Genomic DNA, 18,376 nt, shown 5'->3' on the forward strand with positions numbered 1-18,376 from the left:
ATAAAATATTCTTTAATGTAAACAGAGATTTTACTCTAATATTTAAATTGAGTTTATAAAACATACCTTTTAAAAAGGGGATATTTCTCAAGAAGTACTCTGACCTTGTCAAAATCAATTACTACAATTTCACAGCATGTCTTAGCCTGTACTGTCAATGTGGTTTTTTTTCCAAATAAAAAACCTTCCTGCAGAAAAAAAAAGAAAATTTGATAACCAAGGTTCTCTAAGCAAGAGAACAAGACACTCTTAAGGCCCCTTCACACCATGAACGATAACTATAATGATAACTATATTTGCGTCCACACCAAAGAACAATAACGGTCTGCTTATTTCAAAGTGTGTACAATGTGTTTTTGCTGTTCTTGTTGCATTTACACGGCTTTAACCAGCAGATATCCACTGCATGCTATGTTTCGAGTGAATAGCTAGTGTAATCAATCTAATCTAACAATGAATTTAGCTGACAAAGTCAATATAGTGGAATAAAAACAATGCCTAGTCTTTTTCACTGCAACTTCAAAGGAAGCAAGACAATGTTGTTGAAACTAGTGATGGATACCTGAGGTAATTTTATGCTACACTGTTTGCTAGCCTGGCATAACGATCTCATCATTAATACTTCTCACCATTTATTCCTAGGGTATGACCGATTGTTTTCCATACATCCAATTTCTTTAAAGTATCCTTGAAAAGAAGGTTTGATTTGTCAAACAGTGGTGGCTTTTTCTGGACCTTGGCGATTAACTTCTCCGCAATGTTGTCTGCCATTTTAAATGAGCTAGCCCTCAAATTAGAATGGATTCTGATTGGCTGACAGTGTTTTATCATTCAACAGCTGGAAAAAAATAATTCTGAAATTGATCCCAACAATATTGTTCCTCTATATTGTTATTGTTGTAGCTGTGGTGTGGAAGGTGCTATTTTAAACTTACAACCTCTGAAGCCTGAATAAAATAATTGCAATTTATTGGCAGATGGTGTTTAAGCCCCACCCCTACAGAATTTCTGCTGATGGAGTGAATACTATCACAGCAAAAAGTCAGTAGAGTGGTCAAGCTGCAAAGCTTATGCCGGTTCCCTTTCATATCAGACACTTTTTACTGTGTCATTGATATTAAACTAAACTAAATATTTAAATATTACCTCTCCAAAATACATTCCTTTGTGATAATATCCAACAACTTCTGAAAGGTCATCATTCAAACACTATAAAATACATATAAAAATGTAAATTATTACTCAACAACGATTAAATAATGAAATTATATGCTGTATTTAAAAACAAAGTTATTTTTTCTTATGAGTGTTACAGAGTTTTATTGTCCATTGCAGTAGTCAACCAAAATGCCTATTACCGCCATGGGTACCACTGCCACAACACCATTAAATAAAACCCTGTCACATGTGACATTTGTTTATGAAATCACCACCAGGTGGCACAACGGGACAGTTTGCAACATTGCTCAATAAGGCTGTAATTCTTACATTTTTACTTGTAAATTAATATAAAATAATTAAATAATTTACTGGTAGTAATAATAATACCAATAATATTGTAGCATTGCAATATTTAATCTCATATAATTATTTATCATATAAATACTTAATGCTCCAGCTATTTGACTTCTGTTGCAGTGAAATATTACAGTGACAGCAGTGCATGAAGTGTGCTTACTTTTAAGTCTGCTTACTGTATAGTAATAGCCAGATAAGGTGTGCATTACAAATAAAACGATAGAAAAGGTGGATTACTCTGAATGGGAGTGATATAGCCAAGTTTTCTAACACATGATTTACTGACCAAATTACTGTTACCAAATAATTTGAAAATAAAATGTTTGAAGCTACATTTAAAAATTCACTCAGGTCACGCATATTCATTATCTGTCCTTTTTGACACATTGATTCCCGTACAACACAGAGCTAACATGCAAAAAATTACAGTGTTCATGATTTAAGAAATTGTTGATAACGTTTTATTAAACTGTTCCTTTGTAAATGAATTAAGAAATTGTTGATCATTTTTATTAAATTGTTCTTATAGCCTATTAGTTAAAACGTGAGAACATAGTACCAATTAATTTGTTCTTATGATTTGAAAAATGAAGAAATAAAAAAGTAGGCTAAAAGGTATCCACAATTTAACTAAAGCAATGAAATTAAAACTCAGGAATGAATTAGCCCAATAAAACGTCCTCATGTTTCAACAAAAGTGAATGATTAATAGAGTGGTGCAGGTATGACGTCAGAACCTGAAAGACTAATTCGCTGCAGATTTTCTTATGAGGTTTTATAATGGGGTTTTCAAGTTAAAATTTAGGTCTGTGGTAAACACACACCCATACCGAAGACATGAATTTCGAAGCAGTTATGTTTATTTTTAAAAACGTATGTTTCTAATAAGTAACTGGATAAGAACGTTTGTGTGCAGTTTACTTTGCAGAACAAAACATCAAAGTATTGTCAAGTTATATTTCCCACAGACCTCTAAGGCTCCCTTGGGGTTTAGAGTCGGAGTGATGAGAGTTACTGGGCACACTGAGTTATACCCTTCTCTCTTTTTCCTCCCTTTGGAGCGGCAACATCGAAAGTTGTAGCCTGAAGGGCTAATTACTGAGGTTTTAATGCCTTGCATGCTCCCTTTGGTAAGCTGCTCTTTAGGATACCCCATTGGGTTTAGTAAAGTGAACTGAAGGCACTAGTCCTGGGCACTACGAGCTGTTTTTGATTTTCTGATCTCAATGTCTGAAAGGGTTATATTGAGTCAGTAATTTTGCAAAATGAGGGGCAGTCTGATTATTTAAAGATATGTACACAAGTCAAATTTGTAATTTTAATTCTAAAATGGACAGGCAGCCAAGAGCAGAAATGCATTTCCCTCCCATGTACCCATGATGGCAAAAAAACGTATTCTGGTTGAGTACCATCTGTAATTCCACTTTCCATAAATGTAAAGAAATAATTGATGACGGGATTCTGCTGCTGTGTGAACATGGCTTATGTTTACCTGCATCAAAAACAGCAATATTACCACCTCACTAATAAGAAATGTCATGTAGCTTCATGTAGCTAATACCAATGTATTATTTTGCTTGTCAAAAGACCAACCAGTGTTTCTCAAACCTGTTCAGGGAACCTCCCACCACTGCACATTTGGATATCTAACACAACCTGATTCAACTCATAAGCTCATTAGTAGAGAGTACAAGTGATAAATTCGGTGTGACCAATGAGGGAGACATCAAGAATGTGCAGTGGTGGGAGATTCCCTGAACAGATTTGAGAAGAACTCGTAATGGATGCTACTGTTGCACAGATTATAACAATAAATCAGTTTTGTATATCTTACATAACATTTTACATTACAATTACATCACCTTAACTATTATTATTATTCTTATCAATTATCAGCACAAATCAATGGTTATTTATGAAATTTAGTGTACAAAATGTGTGTTTTGGTAAAACAAAGAGGTTTAGGTTGTGTTAGATTTAATTTCATAACCTACCAATATAAAAATAAGATATGCATTTTTATAAAGAAATCAAATGTATATGCTCACCTGACATGATCCTCTCAGAATGCAAAATAGTTCTCTTGTAAAAGTATTAGTGTACTGGATGATTTCCCCTTTAGGAAAAAAGTACAAAACTGAATTTAAAGTAAGGTCCAGCAGAAATGTCTCTCCAGCTTCTGCGAAGTAAGGAATCTATAAAGAGAAACAAAAATGGAATTAAAGAACCAACCCTTCCTGATCAAATATTCTTTGGCAAAAGAGTATAATAATTCTTGCCCATCAATTATCCAGATTGAAATTCAAGGCTGTTTCTATACTTCTGTTTAAATTAGGGAATGATCACTATTATAATTAAAACACACAACATCTTGTGTTTAAAAGGTGGAAAAGCTGGCTTTGCGTCCCATACGACCCAGACATTTTTTGATTGTTTCATAAAATAAATCATTTTGTGCTATGAAAAACATAAAGGCAATAAAAATAATTAGGATACATAAATACTCCAAAGTGTCATGGTTACGCAGTGTGTGAATAAATGAGTCTGTGAATGAATTTATGAAATTAATAAATGGGACAAATCAACTTGTGTACTGTAGTGTTGTACTGTAGCAATTTTTATGAATCTGCTTTGATCAACACATGCAGCCTTATTCACATAAGCCTTAAATTAAGTACTAAACCTGAGTTCACAGGCAAGCTAGGTATAGATGATCAAAATAAATGAAGATTATAGTGGAATGGTCAGTTGAAGTGCTACATTATAGGACATACATTTCATATATTTCAACTATCAACTATGTTTGTTTGATGTGCTATTCATATATATAACCCATACAATGTTTATATATATATATATATATATATATATATATATATATATATATATATATACAGTACAGTCCAAAAGTTTGGAACCACTAAGATTTTTAATGTTTTTAAAAGAAGTTTCGTCTGCTCACCAAGGCTACATTTATTTAAATAAAAATACAGTAAAAAACAGTAATATTGTGAAATATTATTACAATTTAAAATAACTGTGTACTATTTAAATATATTTGACAAAGTAATTTATTCCTGTGATCAAAGCTGAATTTTCAGCATCCTTACTCCAGTCTTCAGTGTCACATGATCCTTCAGAAATCATTCTAATATGCTGATCTGCTGCTCAAGAAACATTTATGATTATTTTCAATGTTGAAAACAGTTGTGTACTTTTTTTTTCAGGATTCCTTGATGAATAGAAAGTTCAAAAGAACAGCATTTATCTGAAATACAAAGCTTCTGTAGCATTATACACTACCGTTCAAAAGTTTGGGGTCAGTAAGAATTTTTATTTTTATTTTTTTGAAAAGAAATTAAAGAAATGAATACTTTTATTCAGCAAGGATGCATTAAATCGATCAAAAGTGGCAGTAAAGACATTTATAATGTTACAAAAGATTAGATTTCAGATAAACACTGTTCTTTTGAACTTTCTATTCATCAAATAATCCTGAAAAAAAATATTGTACACAAATATTTTGTACAATTGTACACATTAAATGTTTCTTGAGCAGCAGATCAGCATATTAGAATGATTTCTGAAGGATCATGTGACACTGAAGACTGGAGTAATGATGCTGAAAATTCAGCTTTGCCATCACAGGAATAAATTACTTTGTGAAATATATTCAAATAGAAAACAGTTATTTTAAATTGTAATAATATTTCACAATATTACTGTTTTTACTGTATTTTTAATTAAATAAATGTAGCCTTGGTGAGCAGACGAAACTTCTTTTAAAAACATTAAAAATCTTAGTGGTTCCAAACTTTTGGACTGTACTGTATATATATATATATATATATATATATATATATATATATATATATATATATATTTTTTTTTTTTTTTTTTTTTTAAACGGAGTACTTTTTGAAATCATTTAAAAAACTGACCTGTGACAGAAGCTCCCCTCTCTTTGCCATTACGACATTCTGTTGAAGTTCAATTGGCAAGTCGTACATTAAAAATTTTCCTCTTGGGGAAGCTTCACCTCTGATGAAAAATAAATAAACAACGCTTCTCAAAAAAAATCTAGTCATATCGAGGCACAAGACAATGGTTTGTAAGCAGCAATGACCTTTGACACAGCACACACTGAGAGTCACTTATTTGTCAAAGTTGAACAGTGTTCCTAAAATCATCTACTTATATTCTAATAAAATATTACTTCAGTAAAAGTGTTAAGTACTCTAATGCTTCAGAAAGTTCAGAAAAGATATTGTAAAAGAAATCCATTTAAAATGAGCAGTTTAATCAATGTCTTCTGAAAAGACACCATCGCAACTGTCTGAATCGCTCCCTATCCCCTATGTAGTGCACTATGTGCCATTGACCACATATAACATAGTAAATGTTTGAACAAATGTTTTGAGAGAAGTTCTACACAGACCATCAGGGCCAGTCAAGAAAGAACTGATGAAGCACTATGATGTTGTTGTGTTTGTGGTTTAATAAAATGTGTCTAGTCAAAAATATTGTACTTAGATATTATTATATTATTATTAGTTACTGGACTTGTTAAATAGTTAATATAAGGGTCATCTATCAAACCATAGTCTATTTTAGTTTATGGTAATGCGCCCTTTTTATGTAGACTATAAGTCAGAAGATTTTTGCTCAAGTTGCTCACAGTTTTAATGTTTGTGCTATAAAACAAATTAGAGGCATACTGATATTTGGACCACAGGAGATTCATATAATTCATGACTCTGATCTGTAGGGAAGCTTTGAGTTTATGTCGCTCCATGAAGTGATGCATTTCTAAAAAAAGATTCTGGAAATTCACCCTAAGCAAAAAAGAAAAGAAAATTAAAAAACATCAATATGTGCATACATTAAGCTATATTAATGAATCTTGTTATCAGAAAATGTATTTGTAAAAATTAAACATTTTACAGTGAGAACCAGTGAAGAACTTTATTGCTGTACAAAGGCAAAATGCAACTGCGGTACTGAAGATTCAAAGTTTTGAGCAATTTAAAAACCTAATTTTCTCAGAATTTCAGCATAGTGATCCAAACTGTCTGTCACAGGACAGAACATAGTCCAATTTCAGTCATTCAATGAAATTTCAATAAATTGCTCTTGTACTACAGTATACTTTACTATGCTATATGAACTTTTGCTCCACAAAAAAGCATTTTGAACTAGATTAAAATTAGTATCTGTAATCAAAAACATTTACCTGTTAGCATTTTCACCAGATAATGTGGCAGACATTTGGCTAACAATATAGTTAAGAATCAGCAAGCCAATAAGACCAACAACTGCTGCCAGACATTGTTCAACCAAAGAGCCAGGAACGATGTCTCCATATCCTGAAAAATAAAAATTGTGTCTTAATGCTTTTGTCAACTTTGGTTTCATATTTACTGGTTCATAACAATGTAAGCATCATTTGTCTTGGTGACAAGAACTTAAAAGTACTTGGAAATTCAAATTTTGGCTATTTCATATATGTTATGAATATGATGTGTTATCTGCTTAAACCAAAACATTAATTGGGATATAATAATAAGCTAAATATATTCAAAATTATAATTAATAGAGTATGTGTTATTTCTTTCAGGAAGTCACTGTCATAAAGTTAAGTTATTTTTTAACTTTAATATAATTTTCTAAGTGCAAATAGTAATAGATGCTATCTCCACTATATTCAAATTCAAATTCAAATTCCAATTTTATTTGTCACATACACATACATACAGAGTACGACATGCAGTGAAATGCTTTTTACGACTATCCGGTAAATATAAGGTAAAAGAGGTAAATTTTTTTTTTTTTTTTTTAAAGTATAAACTATATAAAAATATATAAAAACTATATAAAAATTACAGCTATATGATTAGCAACAGACACCCAATCACGTGCCTCATTTTCACAGTCATAGAAATACTGTGTTTTGTATAAACAGTAGACTGTTTGAGCATTTGAGGGGAAACGCTCATGAATAGCCAGGATTAATTGTTGAACCCAGGTAAATTATGAGAAATGTGAAGGCAAGATCCGCTTACCCAGGGTTTTGAATGACCCAGAGTTAACTATTTCTAGTGTGAAAAGCCCTTATGTGTACATAGCAAATAAAAAGTATTTTCTTTGCAATAAATCCATCCATTAATCCATCTTTTATACTACTTGACCACTGTTGGGTCACAGGAGGGGTGGAGCCTGTCTCAGAATCTTAAATGATTATAAATGGCCAGTCAATCACAGGCCTCATACACAGGCAATTTAGCCTTCACCTATGCTGCATGTCTGTGGATTGTGGGAGAAACACAAGTGCCTGGAGGAAAGCTACGAGAACATGCAACTCCACACAGAAATGTTACAAGATATGTGTACCTAAAATGTATAGTCAAAATGTTTCTAACTTTGAGTTTGAAGCAATTCAAAAGAATGGCACATTTACTAAACGGGGCATTTAGCACGAGAGCGTAATTCCATAAATGTGCTGATAGGAGTGGCAAGTTTTGCACATAATCTACTGCTGATGTGCAAATTAAAGAACACAGATGCAGTCAAATCATTTACATAATGAACAACACAATCTAACACGAGCAGCGCAAATAAGCACTTGGTCGCAAAAAAAGCAGAGCTGATGCTCATCAGGTGCGGGTCGACACAGGTGCAACTTGTTACATGTACTATATGGATAACGTCTTCCTCTGGCATCCAAAGAAATTAATATGAGTGGAAAATATTTTCTCCCTTCTACCTTCTGCTCTCTGCGGTGTCTCCTCCTAGCAGCAACAATTGCAGTCATGTCGCCAAAATGGGTTAAGACTTGCTTTTTTGGGGCGTTAAATAATGGCTAAATAGCATTAAATTGATGAGCGCAAACATTAGTAAATCCTGTTGCGTGATTTATTTAAATATTCTGCTCCCATGAATGTTGCGTCTGAAAGGGAAATTCCTACAAATGCATATGCAATAAGATCAAAAACAACTCAGTCCACACCTTTTCAGCGCTAATTTTGCACTGCATGTCTTTGGTAAATCCCGACAGTATACTTTTTTTACTCCAAGGGTTTTTGTTGAGGGTTTGCACCGGCGCAAACTGTTTGTAAATCTGGCCCAAAGACACATAGATATATGGTACTTACCAACACTTGTGATAGTCGTAGCTGTCCAATATGCTGCATATATATACTGATCAAATTTGGACTGAGTAGGTTTAAGTCCAGCATTCCATGCCCATGATTCCTCATTACAACTTAAAAGTAAATAAAAGGCTTGAATAAAACTGAAGTTCTTTAAAATAATTCTATCACTTTTTTTCTAGGCTAGTGCTTTAATAAAACACACTTACCTTTCTTCATGGCATGCTGACAGGTACATTAAGCCAGCACAAAAATGCACACAGAAAATCAAGATGAAGAGGCATTTTGCTATTCTTTGTTCAAATATGTTCTTATAGATGTCACGTTCATTTTGACAGAAATGCTTATAGATCTGAAACCACAACACAATTACAATGATGAAGTATCAGGATATCAAGTGAACTACCTAACTGAACCCCAATTAATCCATACACTGGTTCTACTATCCCAACCACAAAGATAAAGTCAACTTCAAGGCCCTGCAATTATACTTTTCATTATTAGTATTACAACATATTACCCAAAAAAAGAAAAAGAAAAAAAAATACTGCACATAAAAATATTTAAAATACCTTGTGAATCAGAATCAGCTTGATTAGGCCAAAAATTCTCAAGTGTTCTGTACCGCCGAAGGCAAAATATATCAATTCTAAGGGTAAAGCTGCAAGGACATCATAATACAAGTCCCAAGACCTTCGATACACTTGAAATATTATTGCAAAATCTGTTACAAGTCCTGGAGGAAAAAAAGAAGAAGAAGAAAGTGTTTGGCATCAAACAATAACACTGCAACTAATTAGTATAGTAAATTTGGTAATGCTTTGGTATAGGGAACACTTATTAACTACTAATTTACTGCTTATTAATAGTTAGTAAGGTAGTTGTTGTAGCGTTTAAGTTCAGGTATTGGGTAGGATTTAGGGACGTAGAATAAGGTCTTGCAGAATAAGGCCTTAATATGTGCTATATAAGCACTAATAAACAGCCAATTTGCAAGCTAATAAGCATACTAAAGTCTTACACCGTGTCTACACTGGATGCGAGCAGCGCGACATGTCAAAACACAACAGAATCCATTATAATCAGTGATATTGTCTACACTGGATGTGGAGCGGCACGACAACAAATTCCCGAATATTAATAAATTGTTGTTTTTATGAATTCAATTAATCAGACATGCATTTTGATTAGTAAAAATTAAATCAATTAAACAATCTCTTTAATTGAAAATTTAATGAATCCAGAAAACCAAATTTGGTAAAATAAACAGAATTTGAGAAAAAAAAATAATAATTTTTGTTGAACTTTTAATAAACTGTTGTTAAATTGTATTAGTTTTATGATTTCAACTAATTAGACAATTTAATTTAACCATTAAAATGTCCAAAGAGTCCAAAAAAATAAAATAGGGAAAAACGGAATCCAGAAAAAATTAAAATGGAAAACTTGAAAGATATAAAACAAAATTTGGGAAAAAATAAAACAGATTTCATAGGGCCCTAAATATGCAATGGGTCCAGTTGAGACCAATTGATAGTCTTGATGTAGTATTTACAGAACACGTATTATTAAACAACATTTTTAAAAGAATAATTTACCAAGATATTTTAAATGTGCCTTCGTTTAAAAAATGAACATGTAATTAAACAGTACCATCTTCTGTAAACACGGCAGTGCGGATATTCACCAGGATGTCAAATAAAGCAACAATGTTAACCAGGCAATCAGCTGCAAGGTAATAGACACCCCAGCCTCCACTGAAGAGCCCTTAACAAGCAACAACACAATTTGACATTCTGACAATCTGATATTAGACAAAACATTTCAAACCTTAAAAAGCATTAAATGCACCACAGTATTTATTGAAATATTTTGATCTTACCATCTCTACTGAACCGAATGAAGTTTGTTTTACATTTTTACTATTTTGTTTTTATAAATAATGTTTTGTTCATTTTTTTCAACATGAAATATAATGATGTAAACCTCTCAATGAAAAACCAATGCTCTAAATCAAACAGAAACATACCCTTTAGGTCTGCATTGTTGGTGAAAAAAAACACCCATGTCTTCAGGAAAACTGAAACAGTGATGCACCAGAAAAAAAAGTTCTTCCAGGACTTTACAAAAGCACTGTCAGGCTGTAAAGTTCTCTTCCAAAACACCTAAAGAAATGGACATGGCAATTAAATATTAAATGGCATAACAATTCAAATACATATAAATCCACCAAACTCACCTCAACTTGAGGAGGCTGGTTTGAAACATGTTCCAAGGATGCGACAAAAATCCTCTGCTCCCTTGTCTATAACAAAAATTTTGCATTCATTTAGAACATCTGTACAAAAAATGGGACAATACCTAACAGGTTTTCAAAGGGTTTTTACCCTAAAACAAAACTTAAATCCATTTCAAAAATAGCCAAAAGCAGTCATTAACAAAATCTGCATGCACACTTTTAATGTGATTATAATGAGATTTAGGCAATATAGTGATTACATTTCACCTTATGTACACTAGGGATGTGACGGTGAGAAAATTTTCCCACTGGTTAATCGACATGTGACAACACCGGTAATACCAGTTTCACCGGGGGCGGGGCCTCCACCTCTTTTTTTTTAAATCGCTTATGAATGCCGGTGCAGCCATTTTAATTTGACTTTCAAATTAGCGGCTATTACTTGAATGGCGGGTTATTATTGTTACTGAAAAACACAACAACAAAACAGTAAAACGACAAATTCACTTATATTAAAGTCCCTGTAAAGCCATATTAAAGTATGTGTTCTGAGTTTGTCACACAACAGAAAAATATGCCAAATTTGAATGATTAAAAAAAAATCACTAAGTAAATGAAATAAGTTATCAAATTCATGAAAAAATAAGCAGTATTCTTTGCTCTCAAACGCTGGGGGCGTGTCCGCTGTCGGAGCTGAAACCACACCCACTCGCGAGAGCTGCCATCTCAACTGGTCTCAACTTACTTGTCTAATGAGTCAAACAAACTGATGCATATAAACAAAAGAATCATGTTAGAGGGTTGCAAAATTTAGTAGAGTTACTGTGGACTACCTACTAATTATAACATAAGCTTATGCACACAAGGCAACTTACACTCATTGGTGAGTGTTTACACTCAAAGATGTCAGTGCCGCGAGACAGGAGGATGAAGGCCGGGACGGGAGAGACTCTGTCCGGCCCATCACCAATAACTAAGTTTGTAAAACTATCCGGTGTAAAATGATCACTGCAGAGCCTAAATTAACCCTCAGGGGTCTGAGGCTGATTTGGGACCCTGGAGAAGTTTTGACATGCCCTGACATTTGTGCTTTTTTCAGTTGTTCATAAACATATTAATGGAAAAAGTGTCATTACACTGTATTCAGCACAAACTAGGCTACAATAATATGTGAGGAACATGTATGTACATGTTTGTGTTTTTGAAGGAATAACGTTTATGTGTGGTTATTGAAAAAACAAAAAACTTAAGTCACTGAAATAAAGCCAAAAAATATATATTAAATCTTTGTTCACAAGACTTCTGGGTATTTGAAGTTGTAGACTAGAGTTTTTGCTTCAAAATGAGGTAAAAATTATGCTGCCTGCTTGTTCATATAAAACAATAGAGAGATCTAAAACATCTTTGGTCAAGAAACACAGTATGCATGGAGGCGTGAATCATCATGTATAATGGGTGATTCTCACCTGAGAAGACAAAAGAATCACATAATAATGACCTGAAATGACTTGCATATTAATGAGGCCTTTCAGTCAGGTAGGCTGTGAAAAAACCCTCTGTGATCATGATTCAAATCTCATCATGGTGTAAATCAAACATACAGAAAAAACAGCAATACTGTGAAATATTATTACAATTTAAAATAATGGTATTCTATTATATACTTTAAAATATAATGTATTTCTGTGATGCAAAGTGTCTGAACAATTATGTTACCTCTATGGCATTTCATATAGGCTTTTAGCTTGAAAGCATGCACATTTGGAGAAATATTGATGGATTCTCATATGTTTGTCAATTTTCTATACAGAAGAGTAATATTTATTCAGGATTTATTATCATTACTATGAGTGCTGGATACTGTCAATTCATACTTGCAGCTGGAGGGCGCTCTGTACACCTTTAGTCCACAAATGCCTGAGCACTAAAGAAGAATAGGCAATCCAGGCACTAACCGAACTAACAGAGGACAGAGATCGCTAACTATGGCTATTCAAAACACTTTTCAAGACAATAAATACACGATTGAGACTATGAATGCATGTATTGCCTCTGAATTTGCGTCTGAATAGCGCTGACTCCGTGGGCGTGGCCGCATTAGCAGATAATGAGCTGAATCACGGATTTCTGACATGGCTCTCTTTTCATACAGATTACATAAATTACAGAATGTTTGTTTTCGATTTGACTTACACGATTTAAAACCTGACATTTCAACGTTTTTTTAGACATAAGTTTAATTTTTTTGTGATTAGTATTCACTAAGTTACAGTTAATTTTCTGAGAACTATCAGATTGGACTTCGTTCAGAGGGAGACGAGAGATCACGCATCATGTTAGTTTTCTTTATTTTACAAAAAGCACAACATTTTGTTTTTACTCTGAGTGTACACAAATAAAAGAAGATATTCCACAGATTAAAATGGTGTATAACTCTTAATTGTATGTGCAACATTAATGGAGTATTTTGAGTCTCTTTCACACTGGTAAGAAAAAAACCGCGGTGGTATCGCCGGCGATACCCTCAGAGTGTTAATCAACCCCTTCTTAATGTCTTCGTTTTTTAAGAAATTTAAATAAGGAGACCGAGCTGTTTTGTGTATTATCACAATCATATAATATGGATTTGCATGACGAAGGCATTACTAGCTAACAAAATGTAGGCTGTATAACTAACAGTAATGAGTATGTCACTCAAGAATGAGCAGGCGAGCCGCTGTAGGGGCGGCGCTATGCTCGGTGACTCTAGTGCGTCATTGACAGTTATATGTTGTTAGGGGCGGGGCCATGCTCGGGGGCTCCAATGCGTCATCAAACCCTCATTTTAGCTCCGCCCAAAAAATCCTGAACACAGAATTGGTGAAAAATTCTTTAACGCTCTAACTTCACAATTCAGTACAACAGAGCTCACCGTATTTGTAATGTGTTTCAGCAATACATTTGTAACATTTATAATTGATTACAGGGACTTTAAACATTTATTAACAAAATGAATAAGAATACACCATGCTAGGTCTAACATAAAATGACAAACAGGCTAACTGGCACAACATTTATATAAAAAACAGTTCAAACAGTGGAAACTGTGGAACCAAATAAATAAGGCACAGAATGAACTAGTTCTCTAGTCAAAAGCAGTGAGTAATTTTCTCACATTAATGATACTTTAAGATCTGCCACTGCTGCACTTGATCTGACACGTCTCATTTTCTCACAAATCTTTACGCTCATTTAAGACTGCTCTTATGAGGACACTCGACAAAACGTTTTGGCATAATTTGTGTGTGTTATGGTTTGTTCAAGACAGATATGACAGTGCTACTGCATCACGCATCACTGCAGATGAGCAGCTGATGATGCGTGATGCAGTAGCGCTGTCATATCTGGCTGTAACATGTTATTTAGCCTATAACACGCTCTCACGCTTTTATTTATTTTTTCATTTTGGGGAGAAGTCAAATTTACATATCTGGTTTCAGGCGTAGCTTGATGATGCCAAGTTTGAGAGCGGAATCTAGGGACTTGTGGTCTCCACCTCAACGGACGGTGGAAAAGAATTGGGATAGGACTCGGGCAGAAATCATGTTCATGGATGTGATTATAAACGTTACTGTAGTGTGAAGCAGAGCAGGAGCGAGTGTTGTGGAGCTGAACGAGGAGCTGGAGCGATTGATCAACACGCCTCACGAGCAGCGGGACTTTTATTATGACACAGTCGCCGGCGCCGCTTCCGCTTTTCCAGTCATGAGTATGAGGTAACGCAGCTCTGTTTATCATATTAGATACATCTGAGTGTGTTGAAAATGATGTTATAACGTTACTCTGTGCGTTCGCTCGGCGGCTGCTGTGAGACACTGTTACACACTGCAGTAAGATAGATCGATTTTAGAATATCATATTGTGTTGATAAATGGCATGCAATTCATTTTAAATCATATTGTATAATGGAAAAAATTCTGTATTACTGTTACTAAAAATAAAGCTGCATCTGATAATGCTATGTTAGCTACTTCACAAAATATTGCTTTTCTCTGAGGCATGGTAAGGCATGGTACTCGCAAAAAATCAAGAAAATTAGATTTAAACAATAAGACTAAACGTGTTGAGCTATATAACAATAATTCGTTTTCTGTCTATAAATATATCAAAATAGTTGTTCCCTTGTCTATTAAAACGTGTAAATATTAAAGCGTCTTTGGTGTTTCCATGGTTTCTACAAAATAAAACCAGAAACCGAGGGTAACGCGGGTATGACGCAATTGACAGGCGACTCCTCACACGTCCCAGAGCCTTGGTTAAAATTGCAATTTTCTCACGATTTACAAATAGTTTGGGATATTGTAAGTACTCAAGTGAACAAAATATATAACACTGGCCTAGGGGTTTTTGGATATATTACATATATTACATATTGCACCTTTAAGTAAAATATTTTTAACGCGTTAAACTGAGAAAAAAATTGCCTCAGTGGGCAAGTGATGAAACCGGTGTTGCAACTGAACACCAGTAACACCGACTACCATAGCAAGCCTAATGTGCACAATAACTTGATCAAATTGATGCGATTAAGCTCATAATCGTAGTAAAATATGTGACATATTCTGATTTTAATCACACCAAACAAGCATGTAAACACTTACAAACACATTGCATCTCACTCCACTCTAATCAAAGTGTGCATGTGCAACCGACGTACATGGATGACATTGACATGCGCAGAATCGTAAAGATAGTGGTAAAGAAAGGCATCAAATTTTTGGAGTTCATGTTGACAACGCTGTGTGACATTAATATAATGCAGTATACTGATGGTTGAAAACATTGAAAAGAAGACATTTAAGGAGCGTCATTGGAAAAAAAAAGTCCAAGATGTCCATAGAAATGTGTTTTGCATATGATGAAGTAGATTAATTCATCATTTATGCTGTGCATATGTGAATACAAGCAGTAATAATAAATAACCACAATTCTTAGCTAATAATCAGAATAATGAAAATTGCCTGTAAACTGGAATGAAGAGGTTTGCTCGTGTCATGTAAACATCTTACTGTTATTAAGTCCTACTTATGATAATAATCACATTATTGGTGCACATATAAACATAGTCCTGCAGTCACTAACCTTAAGATTCATGGCCTGCTTCTTGTCAAATGCAACATTTTTGGGGAGGTAGGCAACTCCACATGCTTCTTGTAGGGGATGCTTGAAATTTTGAATACGTGTCTTGGGAATTCTGACAATCTTAGCACCAGCTTTAGAAAAAGATATGAAACTCTGTTAGTGTGCCATCATTGAGAATTCTTATTGTAAAAACAAACCATCATAAATCAGCCAAAAAAAAGCTAAATGTTATTACCTTCAGGGTAGTCAATAAAGAGTGAAAGCAATTCCTTGCGTTTCAAAACGGTAATTTCACACAATGTTAATGTTCGCACTGTAACATTTCTAGGGATTTTGTACAGCAAAAGGGTCTGGGGAAAAAAAACAGATAAAAAACAAATGTGTTTACAGAATATACAATTGAATTAGGTTTTCTAAAATCTTCAAAAAAAACAACATATACTACTTTTAATGAAAAGTTTTCACCATCTTATCAAAGAGAGATAATTATATATTTTATATAATATATTTTCAGTTTGAAAACAAGCATTTTAGACTAAAATATTTTTAGGATATAATAATTTAGGATAGTTTTACCTATTATATTTTAGTAAATCATTTATAGATGTTAATATTGAGAACAGAGATCTGAGCATTATACCTCTCCAAACAATGTGCCAGGTAGCAATTTTGCAATCTCATTCCCAGAATCCATACAAAGAACCTGAAAAATAGAGCAAATGAGTTCTTCAAAACTTACTAAATCATTGTCCTCAGATGTCCTCACAGACTTATGTTAGGCGTACCTGTAGAAATCCATGCTTAATGTAATACAGATTTTGATTAATTTCTCCAGTTTTAGCCAGAACTTGTCCAGGACTGTACATGTAGGTTTTTAATCTCAGTGACAAAGCCCTTTTAAAGCCATGTTCTGTGTCTCTGAACATCTTGGCCTAGAAAGATGGACAACTTTAAGATAAACATATACCCCCGGTTTCACAAACAAGGCTTAAGCTAGTCCTAGACTAAAATGCATGTTTGAGCTGTTTTAACTGAAAGCAAGTAGTATTGGCATATCTTAAAATTTGTCAGAGCCATTGTTTTGTCTCAAGAAACACACCAGTAATGTTATTTTCTAGGGTATGTTACTTAAATACCCTAATTGAACTAAGGCCTAATCCTGGCTTAGGCTAAGCCCTGTCTGTGAAACCGGGCCAAAAAGTCTTTGCAATTGTATCAACAGTTAATCAAAGACGCTATTATGCATTATTATGGCCTCAGAAAATTTATTAGATGACTCACTTTTTTAAACAGAGATTTGTGACAACAACTTGAAACATCTGAATGCAGGACAAACGGGAGACCGTCCAAGAGTCCTTGAATGACGCGACCCTTGTGGTGGTACCAAAGATGGTAATAATAGTCGTGCACCCACAACTGGATTTCCTCTGGCAATTCCATATGCCTCTTTGATTAAAAGGGGGGAAATAAAGATGAAATTACAAGTAGAAATGACAGACAGAAAACTAAAATCTTATTACAAACCATGTAATGATGAACAGCCTCCATTCTATGGTAAAATCTTCCTCTTTGAGCCATCATGTTGCTTATAACTGAGCTCAAACTAGACATGCTGATTCCAAAGGCAAGAAATCCAACCACCATCACAAGCGATGCAACTGTGGCCTCTTCCAAATTTGTGGCATGTATGTCTCCATAGCTGTTCAATATATTTAGACAATATGATGAAATAATGTCTTTTGAAGAGCAAAGAATATATAAGGTACAGTATTTAAAAGGGGTCCCTGATTATGATTTCACTTTTTTAACTTTAGTTAGTGTGTAATGTTGCTATTTGAGTATAAATAACATCTGCAAAGTTACGATGCTCAAAGTTCAAAGCAAAGGAAGATGTTTTCTTTTAAAGAAATCGCTTTTTAAAGTTATAAAGCAATATCTCATGAAGGGTTTTTCCTTTGTTTTGCATAATGACCACTAGGAGGTGCTCACATGTTTTCCTTGATTGGTTTTCCCTGAAGTGAAATACTGCATGTTCAGTTGAAAATGAAAGTAAAACAGTGACACTCTTTTGTTGCGTCTTATCGTGAAATTAGAGTTCCGTGTCTTTATTATAATCAACACATTAACCCTCAGGGGTCTGAGGATTTTTGGGGCCCTGGAGAAGTTTTGACATGCCCTGACATTTGTGCTTTTTTCAGTTGTTCATAAACATATTAATGGTAAATGTGTCGTTACACTGTATTCAGCACAAACTAGGCTACAATAATATGTGAGGAACATGTATGTACATGTTTGTGTTTTTGAAGGAATAACGTTTATGCGTGGTTATTGAAAAAACAAAAAACTTAAG

At 33.9% G+C, this 18,376-nt stretch overlaps 1 protein-coding gene across 3 annotated transcripts in view; it reads right to left on the reverse strand.

Annotated features, from left to right (window-relative positions):
* The window catches only part of LOC125253005, a 72,637-nt gene that overhangs the window by 25,253 nt on the left and 29,008 nt on the right, over positions 1 to 18,376 (reverse strand). For 2 of the 3 annotated variants that reach the window (XM_048166739.1, XM_048166741.1), the window contains exons 7-24: positions 17,551 to 17,725; positions 17,308 to 17,472; positions 16,812 to 16,958; positions 16,667 to 16,729; positions 16,262 to 16,376; positions 16,027 to 16,157; positions 10,906 to 10,971; positions 10,696 to 10,831; positions 10,320 to 10,433; positions 9,239 to 9,402; positions 8,876 to 9,018; positions 8,670 to 8,779; positions 6,752 to 6,884; positions 6,237 to 6,353; positions 5,460 to 5,559; positions 3,567 to 3,713; positions 1,147 to 1,209; positions 67 to 188 (exon numbers count right to left, since the gene is read on the reverse strand). In XM_048166739.1, the coding sequence (XP_048022696.1) occupies positions 67 to 188; positions 1,147 to 1,209; positions 3,567 to 3,713; positions 5,460 to 5,559; positions 6,237 to 6,353; positions 6,752 to 6,884; positions 8,670 to 8,779; positions 8,876 to 9,018; positions 9,239 to 9,402; positions 10,320 to 10,433; positions 10,696 to 10,831; positions 10,906 to 10,971; positions 16,027 to 16,157; positions 16,262 to 16,376; positions 16,667 to 16,729; positions 16,812 to 16,958; positions 17,308 to 17,472; positions 17,551 to 17,725 (2,211 nt within the window). The remainder of the gene's footprint in view (positions 1 to 66; positions 189 to 1,146; positions 1,210 to 3,566; positions 3,714 to 5,459; positions 5,560 to 6,236; positions 6,354 to 6,751; positions 6,885 to 8,669; positions 8,780 to 8,875; positions 9,019 to 9,238; positions 9,403 to 10,319; positions 10,434 to 10,695; positions 10,832 to 10,905; positions 10,972 to 16,026; positions 16,158 to 16,261; positions 16,377 to 16,666; positions 16,730 to 16,811; positions 16,959 to 17,307; positions 17,473 to 17,550; positions 17,726 to 18,376) is intronic. The other variant, XM_048166740.1, reaches the window with a different exon arrangement.

Source organism: Megalobrama amblycephala, linkage group LG18 (genome assembly GCF_018812025.1).
Source record: "Megalobrama amblycephala isolate DHTTF-2021 linkage group LG18, ASM1881202v1, whole genome shotgun sequence".
Classification (NCBI taxonomy): domain Eukaryota; kingdom Metazoa; phylum Chordata; class Actinopteri; order Cypriniformes; family Xenocyprididae; genus Megalobrama; species Megalobrama amblycephala.